This window comes from Limulus polyphemus, unplaced genomic scaffold (assembly GCF_000517525.1).
Source record: "Limulus polyphemus unplaced genomic scaffold, Limulus_polyphemus-2.1.2 Scaffold217, whole genome shotgun sequence".
Classification (NCBI taxonomy): Eukaryota; Metazoa; Arthropoda; class Merostomata; order Xiphosura; family Limulidae; genus Limulus; species Limulus polyphemus.
The window spans coordinates 3730-25660 of NW_013665827.1; the positions used below are offsets into that span (position 1 = coordinate 3730).

The 21931-nt window shown below is 34.6% G+C and overlaps 1 protein-coding gene across 1 annotated transcript in view; it reads right to left on the reverse strand.

Moving 5' to 3' along the window:
• Positions 1-21931, reverse strand: part of LOC106478493 (ankyrin repeat domain-containing protein 11-like) — a 54583-nt gene that overhangs the window by 2696 nt on the left and 29956 nt on the right. Inside the window, exons 7-9 of the mRNA XM_013939045.2 lie at positions 19506-19607; positions 13536-18675; positions 6150-6278 (exon numbers count right to left, since the gene is read on the reverse strand). Coding sequence (XP_013794499.1) covers positions 6150-6278; positions 13536-18675; positions 19506-19607 — 5371 coding nt within the window. The remainder of the gene's footprint in view (positions 1-6149; positions 6279-13535; positions 18676-19505; positions 19608-21931) is intronic.

Sequence of the window (21931 nt, forward strand, 5' to 3'; positions counted from 1 at the left end):
CTACTTTCTTCAGGCACTTTTCTCATGAAAACATCTGCTGATTTTGAGGTATGGCTGTAAGTTTATGTGAACCTTTATCAAGTTGAAATATTTGTTTATTATTTTGTTAATAATGTGAGGATACATGCTTTCACTTTATTTCAAAAGCTTTGTTCCAGACTGACTTCAAGGGTGGTTTTATAGACTGTAGCTTTCTTAAACACTCTCGCTACCCAACTCTTTCTACCGTTATTAAGAACACTGAAATAAAATAAACTCTCTTCAAAAGGGCTGTAACATATCTCTCCAGCTATAAATCTACTTGTGCTACCATATTTTAGTGAAAAAATTTAATTCAGAGATACGACCAGAATAACCTTGAAATATATTTGTTGTTCCTACCAAGAATAAGATCTTACTTCCTCTTCCCTCATTTACTGTCCACCATTTACACTTAATAGTGCTGTAAAATCATTCATTATTCTGTTTGAGAACTTTGCATAATTTAACCATGCTTCTCACACCCAAGAGGCCAATTATTTCTTTTGATGTAGTACTGTCTCTTCTTCACATAAACTTTGTACATCCACAAACTTATATAGTTATGTTTCATCGAAAACTGCAGTAAGATAAGGAGTGCAGATATAGTTATAGTTTAGGTATCTCTTTGAATTATGTTTTGCTAATAAAATGTTAAGGTATGACACTGTATCCCTCTTATAACCTTGAGCTAGAATCCTCCTCCCCAAGAAAATGAATAGGCACCTGTCACCTCTAGATAATAAAGAAGCACATTGGCTGTGTAACAGAATAAGAAAACAACAAAACACAATCCTCTACAAAAGGTGATCTTGCTAGCTCTCACTAAAGTGTTAAACCAGCATATTTTGGAAAATGATTTCTGAATTAGTCTACTGCTGGCCCCACAACAGAACACCAGTCAGTCTAAAGACCTTCAGTATTTACCCAAGTCGATACCGAGAAATGTCTGAAATAGGAAGATGGCCTGGGATCGTGCTAGTTTTCACCTTAGAGTCAATCTAGCAAATCACATCAAGAGATGAGCAATGGGCTTTGAAAAACAGTTAAATACTATTGAGAGCAGGCAATAATATCAAACTCTAGCCTCTAAAGAAGTATTAGAGGTAAAAAGGACATACAGGGGTAGAAAAAACAAAGAAGCTACTGCTATCCCAAACTATGATAGATAAAATCCAACATATATAAGTAATATAAATACAACAATAAAAAAGAGTAGATTCCTCGAAAACATATAAGGAAGACCTTAGTAATAGCAGTGAAAATACACTCTTTATACTAATGATGCTATAAGATACATTCTTATACTCATGATATTATAATGTCATCACAAAACAAAACCTTTACATATAACACAGAAATTTATTAGAGGAAAATCTTCCTACCCATAACTGTTTTGACAATAACATTGCCAAACCTTTCAAATAGTCCATAAGATCAGACTGCGAAATTGCTTGAATTGGCGATAACACATTATCAACCACTAGGAATGCACCTGGAAGCCGTGGATAATTATGTGACTAACATAATGAAATGTCTGTTGATTTGTCTTTCTCAAGTGCAAAACTGTAATACATTAACACTTTGTAATGGATACAAGTAGTTAAGTGAGGCTTAAGAAAACATGGATGCTTGGGTATACAGTTTACACAACAAAGTAATGAAAAAAGCATGTGATTCAGATTAGATTATGGTAGACAAATCTTGCTTCGAAAACTATACTGTCAATATATTTGCTGGATAATACTGCAAATTAGTAAAGTATTTTAGAAATGTTTACGTATACATCAGCTTGTAATACCACTTAATATTATGCTAGGTTGCATCTATGAAACGAGAGTTAATTAATAACCCCAATTTTCTTAACAGATCTACAAGAACACTAACTTGAACAAAAAGCAACAGAAATCTTACAAAGAATGTAAAACTCTATGTCTCATATAATTAATCTTAACTGATTAATACCAATAAACATGTAAATGGCCAATCATTATGAAAGGAATTAAAAACATAAGTGATGTAGCTTGGTTATGATGGAAGTAGTGGTTAGTGAAAGTTTCACATGATCTGCATAGGAAATCTAGCAGCCAAAGCTGATGACAAAGCAAGGTAGCAAACATTATGACAAGACATCTGGAACATTTCTCACATATACAAAGGTAGATCATTATAAGTACACATTTAAACGCTTTAAACTTATTCATATGAGAAGGAACAGACACCTTCATGTCACTAACAAAGCATAGATAATCTGTTAATGATATCAAAAGGAGCTCTTGTGAGCAATCTAGCAAAGCACTACAATCATGAAGCATGCACACACACTCAAAAAAAAGATCAAATCTAAGGTAATGATTTCTGACTGGTAGGCTTGATTATGCAAATAGAGAAGCCTGCAATCCCTCATCTGTGTGATTTGTTTTGCTTTTGTTTGTCTTCAAGGACTTATTACTGCATTTTCATAGCCTTTCTTTTACCTTCCAATAGAATTCATTCTCCTCTACACTCACTGTGATAGAAATGTTAATGTCTTGTACCCAGAGCCTCAGATTCTGCATTGTCTTCTGGATTGGAATGTTCCTAGGATTTTGAAGGCTTTGACACAAATATGTTTTGAAGCTTTAGTCACTAAGATGTATTTTTAGTTTTTTCAAATTTTTTAACATTGTCAATCTGATGTGCACACTATTGATATTATGCATGTTTATTTTCACTGGTATTTTTTATATGTATGTTTGGATATAATTTTATTGTTATTTGCTTATAAGTCCAAGATGATGACAAAGTATCTATAGTACTTTGTCTTCACCACTTGAGATCAAACTTATAATTTTAATTTTCTGTAAAACTATCAAAAAAAACATTCTACATAAACTAGTGAATCAGAAGAATTCAAGCATAAAGATTTAAATAAGAAGCATATGAACAAAAAATCAAGGTTATAGACTGCTGCTGCAGATGTTTCCATCGGATAAAGTTTCTGGCATGTCTTATAGGATACTTTTATCAAGACTGAAAGTAAAAACTGTATGCACTTAGAAATACTTCCAGCAAATCCTTGAACAACACTTCTACTACCAAAGTTGTTGGATCTGAGACTAGGGTGTGGTAAAGTAGTAACTTGTAGTTGTTGAAAAGGCATCTATCATTAGATAAATGTAAGACATACAGAAATGTTGGAAAGATGAACCCTCTGGAATGGGTTAATGAAAATGTACATTTTAGGGCCTTATACATTTACATTCAAAATTTAATTAACCCCTATGGATACAAGTAGATAAAAGTGTGCATATGAGAACCTTTTTACAGAAGTTGTTTAGGATAAATGATTGTAATTATCTGTTACATTCTGCAACCATTCTAAAGAAAAAAATGTATTTTTGATCTTATTTCATATTTTTCAGCTTTTGCTGCAGTTAGAGTAGAGAAAATAATAGATGAAGTATAAAGCTTTACGAACTACAGTTTATAATTCAAATTTTATATTATCTGAGTTTATATTCCTTAATTTCAAAGGGAAGTATTTAAATAATTTCTCAGTATCTATCTCTCTGAGGCACATGACTTGGTGATTATGTGACTTCTCATTTACAGATTTTTTCACCTCCCTTATAAGACTTCATACTGTCCAATCAATTGAAACACATTCTATATATATACTGACAAAACAGTATATAAAATCTTAACCTCTTAGCTCCTTGCTTTACTGAAACATCATTTTACTTCTTCAACCCACATTGCCATGCCCCTCCCATATCTTTATCTTTCAAGAAATGTCTATAATCTTCTCTGACATTGCTACTGGACATCTTTATAACAAACAGAAATAATATATTCTAAATTACATACATTGGTTTTAGCAGCCAAACCCAATACTCACTAAAAGATCATAACGTGTAGACTAAAGATGTTGTTCCGAGCTTCAAAGGAAGTTTTTAACCTATTTGTAGGTTAGTGAAAAAGCCAAATAAATTATAGTAATTTTGAAACAATATACTCCAGTGACTGATATACTTTTGTCTTTTAAAAAGCATATCTGAAAGCTAGATGAATTATTTTTGAATAACCAACACAGTGAGAAAAAATAGGCTTACTAATCCACACACTTGAGTGGAAAAGGCCTCAAGGCTATAATGCTAAATTACTTAGTTTTTGTGTATATTTTTGATCTATTGTTATATAATTTATAAAAAGTAAATAAAATTAAAAACCAGAAATTTTTTAGGTTAGATACGAGAATTTAAATGAAGAAATACTAAATAAAAAGTTTCTCCTGCAGCTGTCATCTGGTGATGTAACTTAATAGTTTGTTTACCCTAGGCTCTTGCCAGGTGATTTGTTACTTTTTTACACTAGTTAGACATCGCTCAAAGTGTAATAAAACAAACTTAAATGAAAGCAGATGCAAAACTGTGGACATTTAGGATAAATAATTGTAAATATTTGATACAATCTGCAGTCGTTCAAAGAAAATATTGTAGTTTTGATTTTATTTAATATTTTGTAGCTTTCACTACAGTTACTCGAGTAGAGAAAATAAGATATAAAGTATATAGCTTCACTAAACAAATACTTCTGGTTTAAATTTGGGAGGTTCTAGAGATTATGCAAATGAATACAAAAACTGTAAAATAGCTTTTCTCAATTAGTATTGCCCTCTATTGGCACAAATTTTCAATGCTCACCACTAGACTTCCACCTCCCGCTTCAGCATATCCAGATGTAAATGATTATGCAGCAGCTTCCCACCCCTACTGTAACCAGCGCCTTCTCCACATTTGCACTTCAAGGTTGGTCAGAAGACCTACACCACCAGAAGTGAGGTGGCTGGGTGGAAAATGTGACAGTAGATAAGTATCTATTGGAAATACATTTTCAGCTTAGGAAAATGTTAACTTCTGATACAATATCTTGCCTCCTCTCACAAAATAGCTAGAATCCCATATCAAACTGGTGGAGGTCTAGAGAAAAAATTATCCCTGTACATCAGTTCCATGGTAGGCAAAGGATCACCTACCTCTTCACTTCAAAATGGGAATTGGTGGGGAAGATGAGCTTCTGTACCAAAATCCATATCCACTTGCATGCATTTTCAACCCAACCAATACCTGATCCACCAACATCCAGTAGACAGTAGGAAGGAGGAAAGCCCTACTGGGATGACATCACCAGTCCAAAACCTGATGGCATTGGGTATCATTCTTCCAGTCCATGGTAGGAGGAGGATACCCGGCCGTACACAAGTGGGAATACACATGCTGCATCCTGCTTCAACCAACACCAGATCCGTCAGGAACAGACATCCAGCAGATGGTGGGAAGAGAGACCGCAAACATGGGATGACATAACCAGTCCAAAACCTGATGACATTGGGTATCATTCTTCCAGTCCATGGTAGGAGGAATACCCTATTTTGAAAAGCAAAGTTACCACATCGATGGAGTTGATCAACCAACACCCAGTGAAATCTGTAACTGTACATCAGGTTCAAAGTTGGAAGAGTCTCAACATCACAGAGCATCCTAGATTGGCAGCAATCTCCCTCTGCTTTACTCATATGTGTCCATGAGTGTACAGTCTATGATGAACATACTTATGAAGCAAAAGACCACTAAAGAAAGAACTACTAGCAGTCCTATGGTACACCCCATCTCTACGGTGTACATAACCTAATCCTGCAACGTAATTGTTTCGGCATAGATGACAATTGAGCGAAGATACACAACAAACACCTGGCAGCATCTGCAGTACAAAGAGCTACAACATAAGTGACATCGAGCACAGTCACAGGATAAACAGTGTAGATTCTTAAAAAGAATTAAATCTGGTCAGGCACCACTTGCCACAGTGGGATCTACAATACACTAGCAAAATGGCCCATATAAGTAAAGAAATAACAAAAACATAGTAAAGAAAAACCAAGTCTGTAATATAAAGGAAATCGTAGACAATTATGCAAGCAAAAACAAGCATGGCTGTACAGTACTACTGCCAATTGAGAAGTGATTAACAAGTGCAAATGTGGATTTAATAAAAGTTCAAAAGAAGGAAGAAATTTTACTAATGTTGTTTTTTTACTCTTTTTATATTCTTTTATCTTCAGCAATTACAGACAGTTTCAGAACACAAACCTTTGGAACAGATTTTCTGAGAATTTCTTTGTATTCATCCTTGGTAATTTCTTTTTTGTTGTAATATGGTTTAACTGCAAGTTTGACTTCCTCAACAACTCGTTCCTGCCGATTAAGTTTCTTCAGGAACTAGTTTGAAAAAAATTTTATAAACTTTTTAATCAATTTTCCTAAAATATTTCTACCAAAACAATATATCACCTAATAGTTTGTTACTGATAACAGATAAAATTCCAATAACTAGCATATCAAACAAACTTTGCATATTCTAACACAAGGCTAATACTGTACAGTAATTGAGAAATAAAAAAAGTCTAAGACTATACTTTTTAATGGTAAATTTATCCCTTTTAGATAAAATTACCTTAAAAACTACATATCATGGATAAGTTAAAACAACAGTCTAAACTGAGGATAGTAACTCAACAGACAGAAATTCAAATTAGGACACAGACACCCAAAAAGTATCATAACATAATGACCTCTTTTAGATATTACAATGTGTATATACATATATACACATATATACTTACATGTTATGTATTATATGTTTACTGGAGCTAAAACAGTTGTAAGTGGATTACAAATATCAGTGCCGTAAAACAACAAATAGAACATGGATATCATAAATTGTACATTGATGAGAAATATATTAAACAAATTAACTTTGTAACAGATGTATAAAAGGCATAATTTGGTGCAGTAGTACCTCCCAAGTAGCAGTGAAGGTCCCCCATCTCTCTAGATATCCATTAACAATCAAAGACGAAAACTAGTGTACTAACAACAGTGAACCAATTGGTAAAACAAAGTCCTTAATCCAGCTATGCATCTACTGTACATGGCCAGGTGTGGTATGATAATTACCCTTCAGTAGCACATAATATAAGCTATATTCTAATTAACATGTTGAATGAATTCTCCGTGATGGTTATTTCAGGTTGGAAAGTCTCAACAGCCAGAGCCTCTTTGAATCTTGATGTCCTTTCATATGTTACCTTGAATAGAATATCAAATTGTTCACACTCAGATTCCAAAGCATGGTGAAAAACATGCTAGTTGTTATAGATGGAAGAAGTACAATGTTCTACAATTATTTGCCAGAGATATCCGGTAGTGTACAGTGTAGCATTTTAAGCAGAGAGGGCATTTATGTTTATAAATGCTAAGGCACTGATGTAATTTGTTATTTTCTGTTGTTGATTGAGAAGAAGTTTCCGAGTCAAAAGAATTTCCTATACACACATCTAATATATATATCTGAGGATAGACATCATTGAATAATTTCACAACTTTAGAGCAATTTTTTAACTATATAAGGGAGAGTAATAGTTTTTGAAAGCTTATAAAAGATATGCATCGGGAAAGTATTATTAATGTTATTTAGTTTCCTTAGCACTTTTTTTACCATCTTATTCAATAACAGTACTGGGAAAACTATTCTTTTTAAAGAACCTGACTGATGCTGGATAACTCATTTTTAAAGTAAGTTAAATTACTACAAATTTTATATGCTTGAATTGTTACTATATTGATAAGGCTACATTTAAAATATTATGGTGAAATGTTGTGTCTAGAAATGAGTTTGAAATTATTCTCAACTTAAAAAGAAAACGTAATGCTAAGATGTTTGTTTAGATATGTTAAAAATGAATAAGCCTGATCCTTATTGTGAAATAAAACAAAAGTATCATCAACATGTCTTGTTTAGTATAACAGTTTGAATTAATTTAGACAACTGGCCAACCAGTGCCTTCCATATTGATATAGAAAGTTTGCTTGTGTTGAGGCAAGGCAGGAGCTATGGCCAGACCATCTACCTGATCACAGATATCATTACTAAAAATAAAGCTGAAATCCTTTATACCACATTCTGGTAGTTTTTTGAGATACGTCTTGTCATACCGTGGATAAGACTGTTATCTTGATATATATTAAGTTTGTTCCTTTGTCAATTGTTTCTTCTAGGGGAATATTTCTAAATAAGGATTCAACCTAAAAGCTTGCCATGAAAACAAATCCAGCAAGGCTGGTTTCTCAACATTGTTTAGAAAAACTAAAACTGTCATGTACTGTATATTTTGAAGAATAAAAATCCTTTAAGGTGTTTAAGCAATTACTTAATTTGCAACTAAAGTATCAGTACTTTGCTTTTTTTTTGGTAATCCATAAAGAAAACCAGGATGCAAATCTCTGTAAATAGATTCTGAAGTAGTGTTATCCCTTTTTATCTTCAAAAAATAACTTTGTAACTTGGCAACACCAAAGTGGACAAACCCTCACTCCAACCTGAAGAAGCACAAAATGCAACAAACCGAACTTGGAACTATCGAGCCAATTCCCGCCTCACTCAATCTGAAGAAACAGACATCATCTGGCCAGAGATTACGATATGTAATCCTAACTCTTCAACCTGGGAAGCAAGGCAACACCTCTTGCCCATGGAATTATGAGGAGGATGTGGAACAAACAAAGTTAAACCAATGGCTCACGGATGTGGCACTCCACATGCAGAATTACGAGGAGTTTATGACCCTCTTCAATGATCAAGGAAGGTAACAGATTGACCAAAAACAAGGACCATGTCATCTCTGAACCTGAATTACGAGGAGGCTATCATGGCTCTCCGCTAGACATCTAGGAAAACCATCCAAGGTTAAGGGAGAGAGGGTATCCAGCTTCTCTCTCTTCTCGTTGAATGGAATAAAGAGTACAAACATCGCACACAAGAAACATACCTCTGTCCATCACTCCAGAAACTGGAAACTGAGAGTGATAAGTTTTCCCTTGCTCCACTAGAAAAGAAGGGGAGACTCACATTGGGGAGTCTTGAGGAATGATGCTTCAGAGACAGTGCAACAGGTGGATCACGTTCCCCATTTTAAAAAGCAAACTAACCCCAATTTTTTCAATCCATGGATTAGCAGGGATGGGTAAAGTCCCTTTATGCTTTACTCATGATAGTCCATGAGTGGCAGTCCAGTACTGTATATTATATTTGATACAGAACAATTGTTCACCACCCAGAAAGAGATAATGTGGTCTTATGGAACACGCCATCTCCACAGAGCTTATTGTTACCAGAAATTTTGTTATTAGTCAACTGGTAGATAGTGCAGATTTGTAAGAGCATACCTGAGCAACACTCGCCACTGAGTGGGATCCAAATGAGAATGACAAGAAGGTCCCTGAAAAGATGCAGAAGAGAAATGAAGTTACTCATCTTTGTCACAATTGGGCTGGGGTATATAGAATAGTCATGGGGGGTAGCCAAAACCCATCCAAGGAGGAGACTGCTAAATCATGTCAAACCTGATGATATGAGACCCAAAGAAGTCTCTCCTCTACTCCAATAAAAGAACAGAGTAAGCTGTCCAAACTAATTGACAAATCCAACTTGTCAAAATGATGGGGGAGGGGGGGGTAAGTCGTGTGATACCAAAGGATCCCAATGGTAACAAGTAACTTGAGCCCCGAAACGCTTCAGAGAGTCCAAACAGGGAATAAAAGACAACCTGGATCTGAACGGTCATATAAATGGGACATGGAGGGAAAATGAATAAGAGAGAAAGCTTTATCTCCTTCCATAGCTGCTGCAGTGTTAGGTAGAAAGAACCTATCTGGATACAACAGAACATAGTTGGAATTGTACAGTGTCCTGTGAACATGAAGCACAAACACATCTGAATGTCAATGCTCTCTAGCCAATAACATAAGAAAACATGTTTTAAGGGAAAGATGATATAGTGAACATTACCCCAAAAGTTCAAAAGGTGGATGTAATAATGCATGGAGAACCACTGTGATATCTTAATTGTGAACCTGGAAAGGACAATGAGGAGAGATAACACAAAATGATTTCATAAGTAATGACAAAACCGGTGATTCGAAAACTTTTCTTTTCTTAGAAAAAAACAAAAAGTTGCTGATAAGGCAACAGACGAAGGCCCCAAACATTTGTCAAACAGCCATGTCAAAAACTGAGAGACATGTAGCACAGTGGGATGTAAAGGGTTAAACCCATGTCTGAGACAACATTGACAATAAGTAAACCATTTCCTTTGATAAACTTCCAAAGAAGAATGTTGAATGGAACGTGTTAATAAAGAAGCCATTTGAGATGTCAATCCCTGATGTCAAACTATGGACGACATAAAAGCCAGGTGTGAAGTCGAAACACTCCGACTACTGGATGAAAAATGTCCAACTGAGGCTGAAGTAAGAGGGATTGCCAGGGATGAAGGGGAAGAAGTTGACACTCCTGAACATACTGAAGGAGTGGAAACCAGGGTTGATCTGGCCAATATGGTGCCACCAGAGGAATTCAACAAGACATTGAATGAATCTGTGCCAAAATCTTGTAAAGCAAAAGAACTGGATGGAATGCATAAAGATCAAGACCGATCCAATCCTGGCTGAGAGCATCTACTACCAAAGCCAGAGATTAAGGTATTGGAGAAGGACGGGAGCTAAGCATTCCAATGTGTAGCAAAAGCATTGATCTATGGTGTCCCTAGACAAGAGCAGATCCAACAAAAACTTTAGGATGAAGCATTCATTCTATAGGAAGAGGTCTGTTGGGATGAGATAATAGTTCAGCCACTAGATTCATTACCCTTGGAACATGATAAGCAAGGAGATCAATCTGGTGTTTGCGTGCCCAAAGAAGAAAATCCACTGTTCAAAAACAAAGAGATCTGCAGAGAGTGCCACCTTGCTTTGAAATGTTTGAGACTACTGTGGTATTGTGCAAATGAAGCATTACCACCTTCCCTTGCAACAATCTGAGACCCTGAGGCATAGCTCATTGAACTGTTAAAAGTTCTAAAAGACTGATGTTGAGAGAAGCTTCCTCTACTGTCGAAATTCTCTTAAATTCCATATTTTATATACAAGCACCCCAGCCTGGAAGAGAAGCATTTATGAACAGATGTATTTCTGGCCATGGAAAGGATAGAGGGACACCTACAGTTGTGTTGTCCCTGTTCAATCACCAGCTGTGATCCAGCAAACTGGAATCCCACCATCTCACTAGACAATCCAGCACATCTGTGCAAATGTTCCACTGGTCTTGTAATTGACCACTGAAGGGCCCTCAACTGGACTTGACCGAAAGGAATGATTGATTCCAAGAATGCCCACATCCCCAAAAGATATAGAACTGTGCATGCTGGTGGAGAAGACATCTGTATTTGAAGAACTGCCCATTCCATGGCCTGAAGGCAGAGAGGAGAAGATTAGGCCTGGCTTAGTCTGGAACTAAAAAACACCCATAAATGGATGAGGCACTGTGTGAGAATAAGAATAAACTCCTCCTTTTTATTTATAAGAAACCCAGCTCTCGCAGCTTCTGATAAATTTTGAGTGTACAGTTCTGCCAAATGGCAGGAAGGGGCAAGAAGAAGCCAGTCATCCATGTAATGGTGAGTGTGAATGCTGACGGGGTGAAGATGACATGAAAAAGCTCTGACTATCCAGCAAAAAATTTATGTAGCAGACGTGAGGCCAAATGGTAGAGCATGAAACTGAAAAACCTGGTTGTTGTGCACAGAGATAACATCTTGAAGACTCGACGATCAGATATGACAGTAGGCCAAATTTGGTCATCCATAGTCAGGTGAAAAGAGCCACCAAAGGAAAGGAAATGACTCCATTGTAAACCAGGGAGGCTGGAGGAAGTGTTTGAGACAAGAAAGGTCAATGACATGTCAGCAATCATCCATTTTTTTCAGTACTACCAACAGACAAGAAAAAAAAAAAACAGAGAGAGGAGGTAACGTGGTCTTTGGCCTCTTTGTGCAGAAGATCCTGGATGGTTTGGGCTTGAAAGTTGGATGTAAGAGGGTCCTCAGGGAGTGGAAAGCCAACTAGCATAAGAGACAAAGGAGACAGAGACGTGAACTGAATTACCTATCTGCTCCTGAAAACTTTAATGACCCACTGATCTGCAGTGAATGTCTCCCATATTGACCCGAACCCTCTAAGATGAGACCCCATAAAGTAGTCACCAACACAGAAATCTGTGCTCCACTCTGAAGGATCCCTTCTGGTAAGGTCCAAATTCCCTTATGTTCCAATGAATCCTGGTGCTCAAGCAGGAGGTCTGGAAACTCAAACAAGAAATGCAGTAAACTGACCTGTAGAAGAACTTTCGGACAGTCAAAAAGCAAGTGTAAAAAGTGAAGCATTTAGATGGGCCACATCTACTCAAGATTCCATAGAGAGTGAAATTCTCGCAAATATAGACTGTCTAAGGAAAGGAACTTCTCTGAGATCTCTAAAAGCCAACACAGGAATGCAAACTCCTTCCAGTAAAACATCTCTCTCCAAAAGATCCAAGCAACAAACCAGCCAAGATACCAAGGAGAGAGCAGAAGCCGATAACCCAACCAAAGTGAAAGGCAATAAATGACTAAGATCCTCCAAAATTTGAGCATGGGATCTATAATAAGCCTCAGACAACAGATGCAAAGATGATAAGAAATGCAAAGCTGTTATAAATGACAAAGGAATTCTGACAAACTGAGATTAGTTAAGATGAACAGTGGCATCTTGTCTAGAGCCCCAAATAGGAAGAAGAAGGTCTAACCTCTGAAAATCCAAATAATGGTTCTCCAGGTGATGAAAAGCCAAGAAATACTGATCCAATAAACATGGAGGACAAGACATGGCACCACCATCTGTCAATTGATCTGACAATCTCCTTACATGCACAGCAATGTCTGGCAAAGGTGGAAGGACCAAGTAATCAGACAAAATATTTTCTCCCAATAAAGACGGTAAATATTCATAAGCCACAAGAGAAATAGGCAAATATTACAAACATGGCTTATTAGTTGAAAAGAGGGTGCAGAAATCACCTGTTATGGCTAGACTGACAACCACGTAGACTAACTTCACTTTTACTAACTTAATTAACTCTCTGTATCTGCATGTATTTATAACACACAACAGAAAAATCTAGAAATATGTAGCCCTCTAGTAACAACAATATTAAACATAATGAGAAAACTTAGAAACTTCAAGTAAGATGACGTCAACAATATTACAAAAGCTTAGTACAACAATTAAACTGCACAAACAACATACGACTCATAAAGAATTATGTAATGAAATTTGTCATAACTATTACCTTTAAATTAATTAACTTTTACCACTCTTGTTATAAAACTAAATAATCATTAAATATCAGATCATGAAATAAACTAAATAATAACTCTGAAACTGAACAGTCTTGTATATCCAGCATTTACTATGGTAAAAAGGGTGCATAAAATTGAACCAAAATCAATGCAAAGATGTTTAGAAAAAAATCTATAACAAGAAGTTATTCTATAACATAAATATTTTGGCATAAAAGTTTTGATTTTAGCAATTCTAGCCTACCTTTTCTTTAACTTGCATTTCCATTGCTGAACTTGGTAATTCATCTAAAATTTTCAATTGGGAATCATCCATTTTTATCAAAACTCCTTTTTTCTCTGTTTGTTTTTTACTAGCCACAGAGGCACTCAGTTTAGATCTATCAATAACTTCAAATCTTATTAAGTGTTTATGCTTGTTGGCTTCTGGTCTTGAATCTATTTTCTGCTTTTTAGAACTGTGTCCAGAAGTTTCTTGCTTGGAATAGCTTTCTGATGATAGCCGTGAATCAACTGACTGGAAATTATGATGATCCCCATTCTTTGGTTTCCTGGATTTGTCTTTTGATGAATCATAGTTTCTTTTATTAAGAGAAGAAGTTAATTTTTCCGAAGAAAGTAATGAATCAAACGAGTCTTTTGGCACAGAAACATAATTCTTTTGAAAAACTGAGACAGCTGGTTTTTCCTCTTCTTCAATTTCCAATACTAGAGAATCACCAGGTGAATAAGGAGAATATGGAGATTCAACATCCATGTCTACAACATCTGTTACATCTTCTTGGAGTTGTTGCTTTGTAATAACCTGAGAACTTGACACATTACGTGTCACTGTACTATTAACTGATGACAAAGGTGTTGTCTGAGCCATGGACACAGCAGTTTGACTCAGTGGAAATATCTGACTTTGAACAGAAGCAGGAAGTGGAGGTGGTGGTTGTCTGAGGTTGGGCAGAGACATCTGAGGTGGTAATCCTATACTGAGAGGTGGAATGTTTGTCAATATTGGATTGGAAGATGAGGAAGCTTCTGTTCCCAAATTTTGTGACCTTATTTGAGAAAAAGCACCTAAAGCAGTTGAAGGTGGTAAAAGTGCACCAAGCTGAGAAGAACCTGGCATATTCACTGATGACAAACTAGGAGGAGGTTGTGTTGAAAACATTCCCCTTTGAATAACATTCTGTAAATTTGAAGCTGTAAACATCACATGTGGAGGTGCTGCACCAAGATTTTGATTTGGTAATGGCAGACTACCAGAATTCAAGTGAGTTCTATTGCCTGAAGAAAGGTTTCTCTGATATGACTGGTGCACAAAGTTTGGCGGAGGAACTCTAAGGTTTGGTAAGATTAGTGTTGTTCTCTGAGGCCCACCAAATGCAGAAGAATGAGATATCTCATGACTCATAGTAGCTAATGCTGAGAGAGCAGTCGATACAGCAGTGCTGACTGACATGTTTGGCTCTGAGACATGGAAGCTATAACAAGTCAAAGGAACATCTGGTAATGGTGGTTCTTCTGGTTCTGGTTCAGTTGGAAGTGGTGGCAGTTCTGGTGAAGGTGGTGGCACTGGTCTTCCTTCATGCACTGAAGATATGTCAGTAGATGTTGCTTGACAGAAAACATCTTGTCGTAAATTTGGGCTACAGGTTGGTTCACATGGATCATAGCTATCATTGTCTGGAGGGGATGGTGGAGATGGAGATCGTGGAAAATGTCTTCTTGATGGATTTTTATTTTTGAAATGACTTTTAGGTTCACTATAACTGGGCAAATAAATTTCTTCCTTGCCATTGGATTCTACTTTTGAATCAACATTTCGTTCCAGTTTTTTACGAAAATCATCTTCAGCTTCACTCTCAGAATAATTTCTATTCTCAAAATCAAAATTTTCTAATTTCAGACCATCATCGCTCATTATGGTATCTTTCTCCAACTGAAAGTCTTCATCAAGAGGAATTTCTTTTGGTGTATGTTCAGAGATGGCCTCACCATAGTCAACATTTTCTGAACTTTGTTTGGCAAAGCTTTCTTCAAAAATGTTACTTTTCAAAGAAGGACATTCACTATTTAAATCTAGAAAATCTCCGTAACTTCTATTTTTTTTATTAGTGCTATCTCCAGTTAGACTTTTAGATTTCTGGAATCTGTTGTCAATCTGGTTTTCTGCTGCATCATCAATGTGTCCAGCTACATCAGAATCTTTCAGTGTATTTCTATTAAAATTAACGTTGATAATAATACTATCACCTTTGGCATAGATTTCTTTTGCATCAAGTGATGTTATATCAGAATAAGGACTTGACCCTCGATCTTTCTTCTTCTTATGGTCATGATGACGATTTTTATCATGATGTTTTTTTTCCTGTTTATCAAATTTCTCTTTGTGTCCTTCATACTTTTCACCACAGATCTTTGTTTTTTCTTCCTTTCGGCTGTCATGTTCTCGGGTTTTTTCAGATGAATGCTCATGAGAATGCCTCCTGTACTTTTCTTTTTCATTACTCCTATTACTTTCTTCTTTATAATCTTTGTTTTTATATCTATCTCTATAGTTCTTTTCACGCTTTTCACATTTTTTTTCATTGCTCTTATCTACTCTCCACTCTCGTCTTTCATTACTTTTGTCAAAAGATTTTTCCATTTCTCTTTCAACTTTTTTTTCATTAGAAAATCGATTATGATCAGGTATTTCTACATTATTTTTTTCTTTCCACAAGTCAACTTCCAACTGGTCTTTACCTCTATTACTCCCCCCTATTCTTTTGTATTTGTCATCATTTCTGAGATGAGTAAAATCTGTTTGCTGGTTTTTAGTTCCTTCTTTGCTTCTACTGTCTTGTTTCCACTGATCTAAATCTGACTTCTGATATTTATTTCCTTCTCTACTCCAACCATCCTGTTTCCATCGGTCAGAATCTGGCTTATAGGATTTGTTTCTTTCTTTATTTACTTTTATTTCACGCTGATAGAGTATATTTTCATCTTTTGGTTTTCTATCTCTGTAATTTCTATCTTTAGTGTTCTTTGATAGTTTTTTCCAACTGATTTCAGAAGATCCAGCATCTATTCTTTCTAATACACTAGTTCGTTTAGTTCCTATGGTCTGCTCTAAAGATGGCTCCACTTCAACTTTTTTTATTTTGGGAATTCTTGGGAGGTCTGATATATTGATTCGAGGTGTAAGGTCCGTTAAATCATCATATTCTTCTTGTAGATTGTGCCGTGAACTGTATCTCTCTCTTTCCCTGCGCTTCTTGGAATGAACATTTTCAACTATTTCACCTTCTTCTGCTTCATCGTCTATATTAGTTTGACTTGCCTTGTAACTATTCTTATTTTTTTTCCTTGACTTGGATTCCTGTTTTTTATTACCAACTATATTACATTTTTCTTCATCTGCAAAAAGTAAAGCCACCTTCTTCTCAACATCATCTTGCTCATTACAAGAAATATCTATGTTTCTATTCTCTTCATTATTGACACTATCTCCTTGGCAAACCATTTCATTTTCATCTTCAGAAATATCTTCTACTTCTGCTAAATTTAAACTTATCTCATGAGAAAATTCCACATTATTATTCGAGTCCCCTAATTGTTGTTGTTCGTAATGCATACAAGTTTTCTGTTTTACCATGTTCTCTTTGGCTTCTCTGATTACTTCATCCTTTTCTCCTTTCTGCTTTTCCAAAATTAAAGGAGTTTTTTGAGGTTCTTCAGTACTGAGACTAATTCTAGTTCCGTGCAATTTCTTCTCATTATTCCACATCATTTCTCCAAGTCCCTGTGAACTAGTTTCTCTCATGTCACTACCTTCCATATTTTCTATATATAATTCTGATTCCTTGTGGTTATTTTCATTCTCAATATTGTATTCTTGAATAGTGTTATCCTCTGTATTTATATTCGTGATCCTTTCTTCATTTTCATCTTCATGATCTTCAACATCATCATCCATTACATTTTCAATTTCATCTAAATTTGTGGCTCTTCCTTTGGCATCCACATATTCTTGAAAATCATCACTTTCAGTGTATTCAGTTTCATCTATTTCTCTAAGTCTTTCTTCCTTGTCTCTCTGTTTTTGGACACCATTATGTTCCATGTTTTCAGCTCCATTTATGTATATCGCATCTTCTTCATCATAGTTTTGTTCTTGAATATCATCAAATTCTATGATTTTAGTTTCACCAATGTCTCCAGTTTCTTCATCTTGTTGTTGTTCACAATCTTCCTCATCTTCAGTTTGATCTATGTCTGCTCCTACTTCTACTTCAATATCTTCCTTTTCTTCACTTTGAAACTGATACTCAGCATCTCTGCCATCTTCATTTATATTCACATCAACAGGTTCTTCAATTGCATCCAGACATGATATTTGTTCAGCATCATAGCCTGTCTCTCTCTTGCCCACTTTACAAATGTATAAATTTTGTTCTAATACATAACCTTTTTTATCTTGTTTACACTCTTTGTAGTTTTGTTCTTTATACTGTTCCTTTTTATAGTTTGTAAAAGCTTCTTGATTTTCACTTTCCTTACAATTATCATTAGAAGAACTACTACAGGGAAAACTTTCAGAAAATTCTTCAACATTATCTTTTTCAACAATTTCTTGCAATAAATTTTCTTCTATAGTCTCCTCATCTTTAAATTTCCCTGACAAAACAATTTCAGCAGAGTGGTTTGTGTGGGCATTTTCACCATCACTATAACTCTGTTCTTCTCCAACTTTGGCATCTTCATCTATTACCAACTCATTTTCACTAGAGTCACTACCTTCTTCAAGATTACCAATCAGTGAATTAGAATGATAAGTAGTACTGCTTGGCAAAGAAAAGTGATTATTAGTATTGTCTTCTTCTATTAACAAAGCACTTTCCCCTAAGGACTCAATGTCACTATATATATCAACATCTTCCTCTATATGAGGGTGTTTTTTTTCTTTTCTGTGTGAATGTTTATGTTTCCCTTTATGATGATGATGGCTATGAGATGAACTACAATGACCATCTGTAGGTCTGGAAACATTAGAATTAGAAACATTTTCTTTTGAGTACGAAGTCCTGGATGGCATACATCTATTATATATAGAAACATTTTCTTTAGAAGAACCACTGAAGTCTTCTTGATTTGTACTTCTACACTTAGAATATCCTTGAGGTGAAGTTTCTTTAGAGCTAGTACCCTGGGAGACTGGATCTTGTGGCCTCTTCTGTATACTACTATTTGGGGCTTTCAGAGTCATAGAATAATTTGTGGATTTCAAACTTCTATTCCACATAACTTGTGAGTCATAGTTTAAGGAAGGTTGTATCTGAAGAATGGAGTCTATCATGTCATAGTTCTGATGACTTTCTAATGAAGGCACAGTAGGTATACAAGACCTAAATAATATGTATGCACATATCTATTTAATTATTTCTAAGTAAACTTATTTCAGTTACTACTACTTATAAAATATAATCCTACTGAGCACAGTGAGTACAGCATCATAAATTTCTATTAAGAGTATCATAAATGTAACTTTATGTCCTGGCTAATTCTTAAATACTTCAAGCTTTTACTACTGTAGGTTTTATTATTATTCTAACACCCAATTTGCTGTACAATTTTACTCTTATTAAAACTTCCTAGTTAGGCTATTTAACAGCAATGAAGAAGATATATTTACACATTAATCCATATCAACTATTACTGAATATAATGACATTTCAGGCTGACATTTAACATATAACATTTCTAGCATTTTCTCATAATCATTTATATTAATTCATATCATTAAAGGCTATTTAAAGAAAGAACTGACAGTCATATTATCTTAAACATATTAGATATTAAAAAGTTGCAAAACATTTTATGGAAAATTAAGACCCTCTCTTGGTAAGTAAAAAAAATATAATAAATGAATAAACATCATCAATTATACTGTGGTATAAAATTACCATTTCAACCTTGAAAATTATTATAATTATCAATTTTTAATACCCTCTCCCAAATCTGCTATAAGATGTCTAGATGGTAAATAATTGTAATAGACATTAGCATTTAAGGAATAATATACTCAAAAAAGTAATAGAGTTATATTATGACATTTGTGTGAATAATAAAAATTATTTCTGAATATTTTGAAAAGACTTGTTATATTTGATCAGGAAATCAATCAATCAAATGTTCCAGTATTTCTACAAATATTACAAAGGGTTAACTCTCCTACCTTGATGAAACAAAGAGGCTAACAAGAACTTCTTTTGCATGAGCTCTAACTGGACTTCTTATGCATGTACGCACTAAACTAACATCACCTTCACTGTCAAAGCTGAAAAACATAACAAAAAAAAACATTAATACAAAGAATCTAACCTTAGAAATTTCTCAAACTAAATTCTAAAATGTTCATTCAATTCTAATCTTAATCTCATGCTAATAAGAGAGTGGTAACAAAAAGTAACAAAACATTTATTCTAAAGAGAAATTATATTTACTAACTTACCAAATTTTGTCCAAGTGCATTGTACATAATATGTGTTTAATATACTATAGCCTAACTTTTATGCATTTCCTTATTCAATTGTGCAAACTAATTCAAAAATATCAGTTATATATTTTTTGTAAATAATAATGTTAACATAAAAACAATAAAAAGCATACTGCAGTTGTATTTTAGTGCCTTCACTAAAAATCTAAATCGCATGGTCTAAAAAAAACAAATCAAAAATGTACAACAATTATAACAAAAGTTACCCCCCATAAACTGTAACACACCCCTTATTGGTAGAAATACATAGAACAACATTGTACATCAGATTTAACATGTATCTGCAAACTTTATTCAAAAATGTAAAAAAAATTAGGTAAATATATACACACAAACAAACAAACAAGGCTGAAGGTAATACATGCTCAGTGCAGGTTTTGGTCTCAGATAGGCAGATAGTCCTTTTGGATCGATATATTACATACTTATGAAGAATTCAAAAACATATTCATTTGCGAGTGACAAATCAAGCATTTGGAGACCTATTTAATTGCATTCAAATAACAAGACCCACCAATTTATTATATGCAAAAGCAACAACTGCTCCCTAACTGACTGGAGAAATTTGCTTCCTGACGTTTGCCAGCAACAGCAAAATTTTGTTGCCTGTGTAGAATGTATCTGATTGATGTCTTTTATTCAGAAATTTGTTCCTTTAGAGATATCTTGATCCTTTTGTTTACAGTTGTCTTAACTTTAGTGATGCTCTCATAAAACAACTTGCCTACAAAATGGTTAAAGCACTGATATCATTGTCTATTCGAGGTCATGCAAAATTCAGTCCTAGAAAACAGAATACTAAGTTCACAGAAAAAAGTGTGCTGCCATTTTCCTTAATCAAACATGCTTAATAAACAAGAAAGGGAGAAGCATCCTCACCAATGTAAAAACTGAAAAAATGTACATTAGGTTTTGATGAAATCATAGAATCACTCGAAGCTTTGCAACTTAAACCACAGACATCAGTTTGTCACATTCTGCCCTTATAATATTGTTCTTTTAATGTTTAGTGCTAGCAAAATAAATTCAAATAATCCTAACAACTTTGGTTTCAAACACTTTATTCTTCAAGTAATGTAAAAATGAACTCATATTTTCTGTTTGTTCTCTATGATGTATTATGTCAAATATGTAAAACCATTATAAATTTGAAGTAACACGTTTTTCTGATACTAAAACACAGAATAAGCAAAAATGAAAGTAGACATGGTTTGACAGAGTGCATGTTAGTTCTGGTTCTGAATCACATTTTGATTAAAACAACTTCCTTAATAATTAAACTAGTAAAGTGTAGAAACTACTAGCCAGGGAATTATTAATCTTTTCAGTAAATACTTAGTTCATGAAAGACATCAGCATTTTATAGCTACTCAAAAATGTCTGTACATCTACACATTCAAAACTATGCTAAGAACTTGACATTCATCTTGGTTTGTTACAAAAATCCACTAAATTCAGTTGAAACTGACATTGCAAATTAGGCACAGTGCACTCTTAACCAATCTTATTGTTTAGGCCAGTAAAATCTCTGTCAAGACAGTTAACCAATCTTATTGTTTAGGCCAGTAAAATATCTGTCAAGACAGTTAACCTATCTTATTTGTTAAGCCAGTAAAATCTCTGTCAAGACAGTTAACCAATCTTATTTGTTAGGCCAGTAAAATCTCTGTCAAGACAGTTAACCAATCTTATTGGTTAGGCCAGTAAATTCTCTGTCAAGACAGTAGATTTTCCAAGTTACTCACTCAACTGGTTGATTAATCCAAAAGTTAGTTTCCAACAGAGTTGCCAGAATTCACAACAAAAACAAGGTCTTGGAGCTCTCGAAACAATACCTAAACAAGTCACTCCTTAAACATTCAACGTTAACCCTTTCGAGATGGGTCACGGTGAAAGGCCATGTTATCTAGTTTGTTGACATGCATTCAAAATTTTATTAAACTACTATTTATGAATTTATGTCAAAAAAGTTTGGTATCAGACTGCAGATTATAATTCAAATTTTAGTACTAGATATTATTTAATTTCTTAATTTAAAAGTAAATATTAAAAACACAAATAAACAAATTTTTTTTGTGTCATGTAGTATGTTGTAATGCAGTACT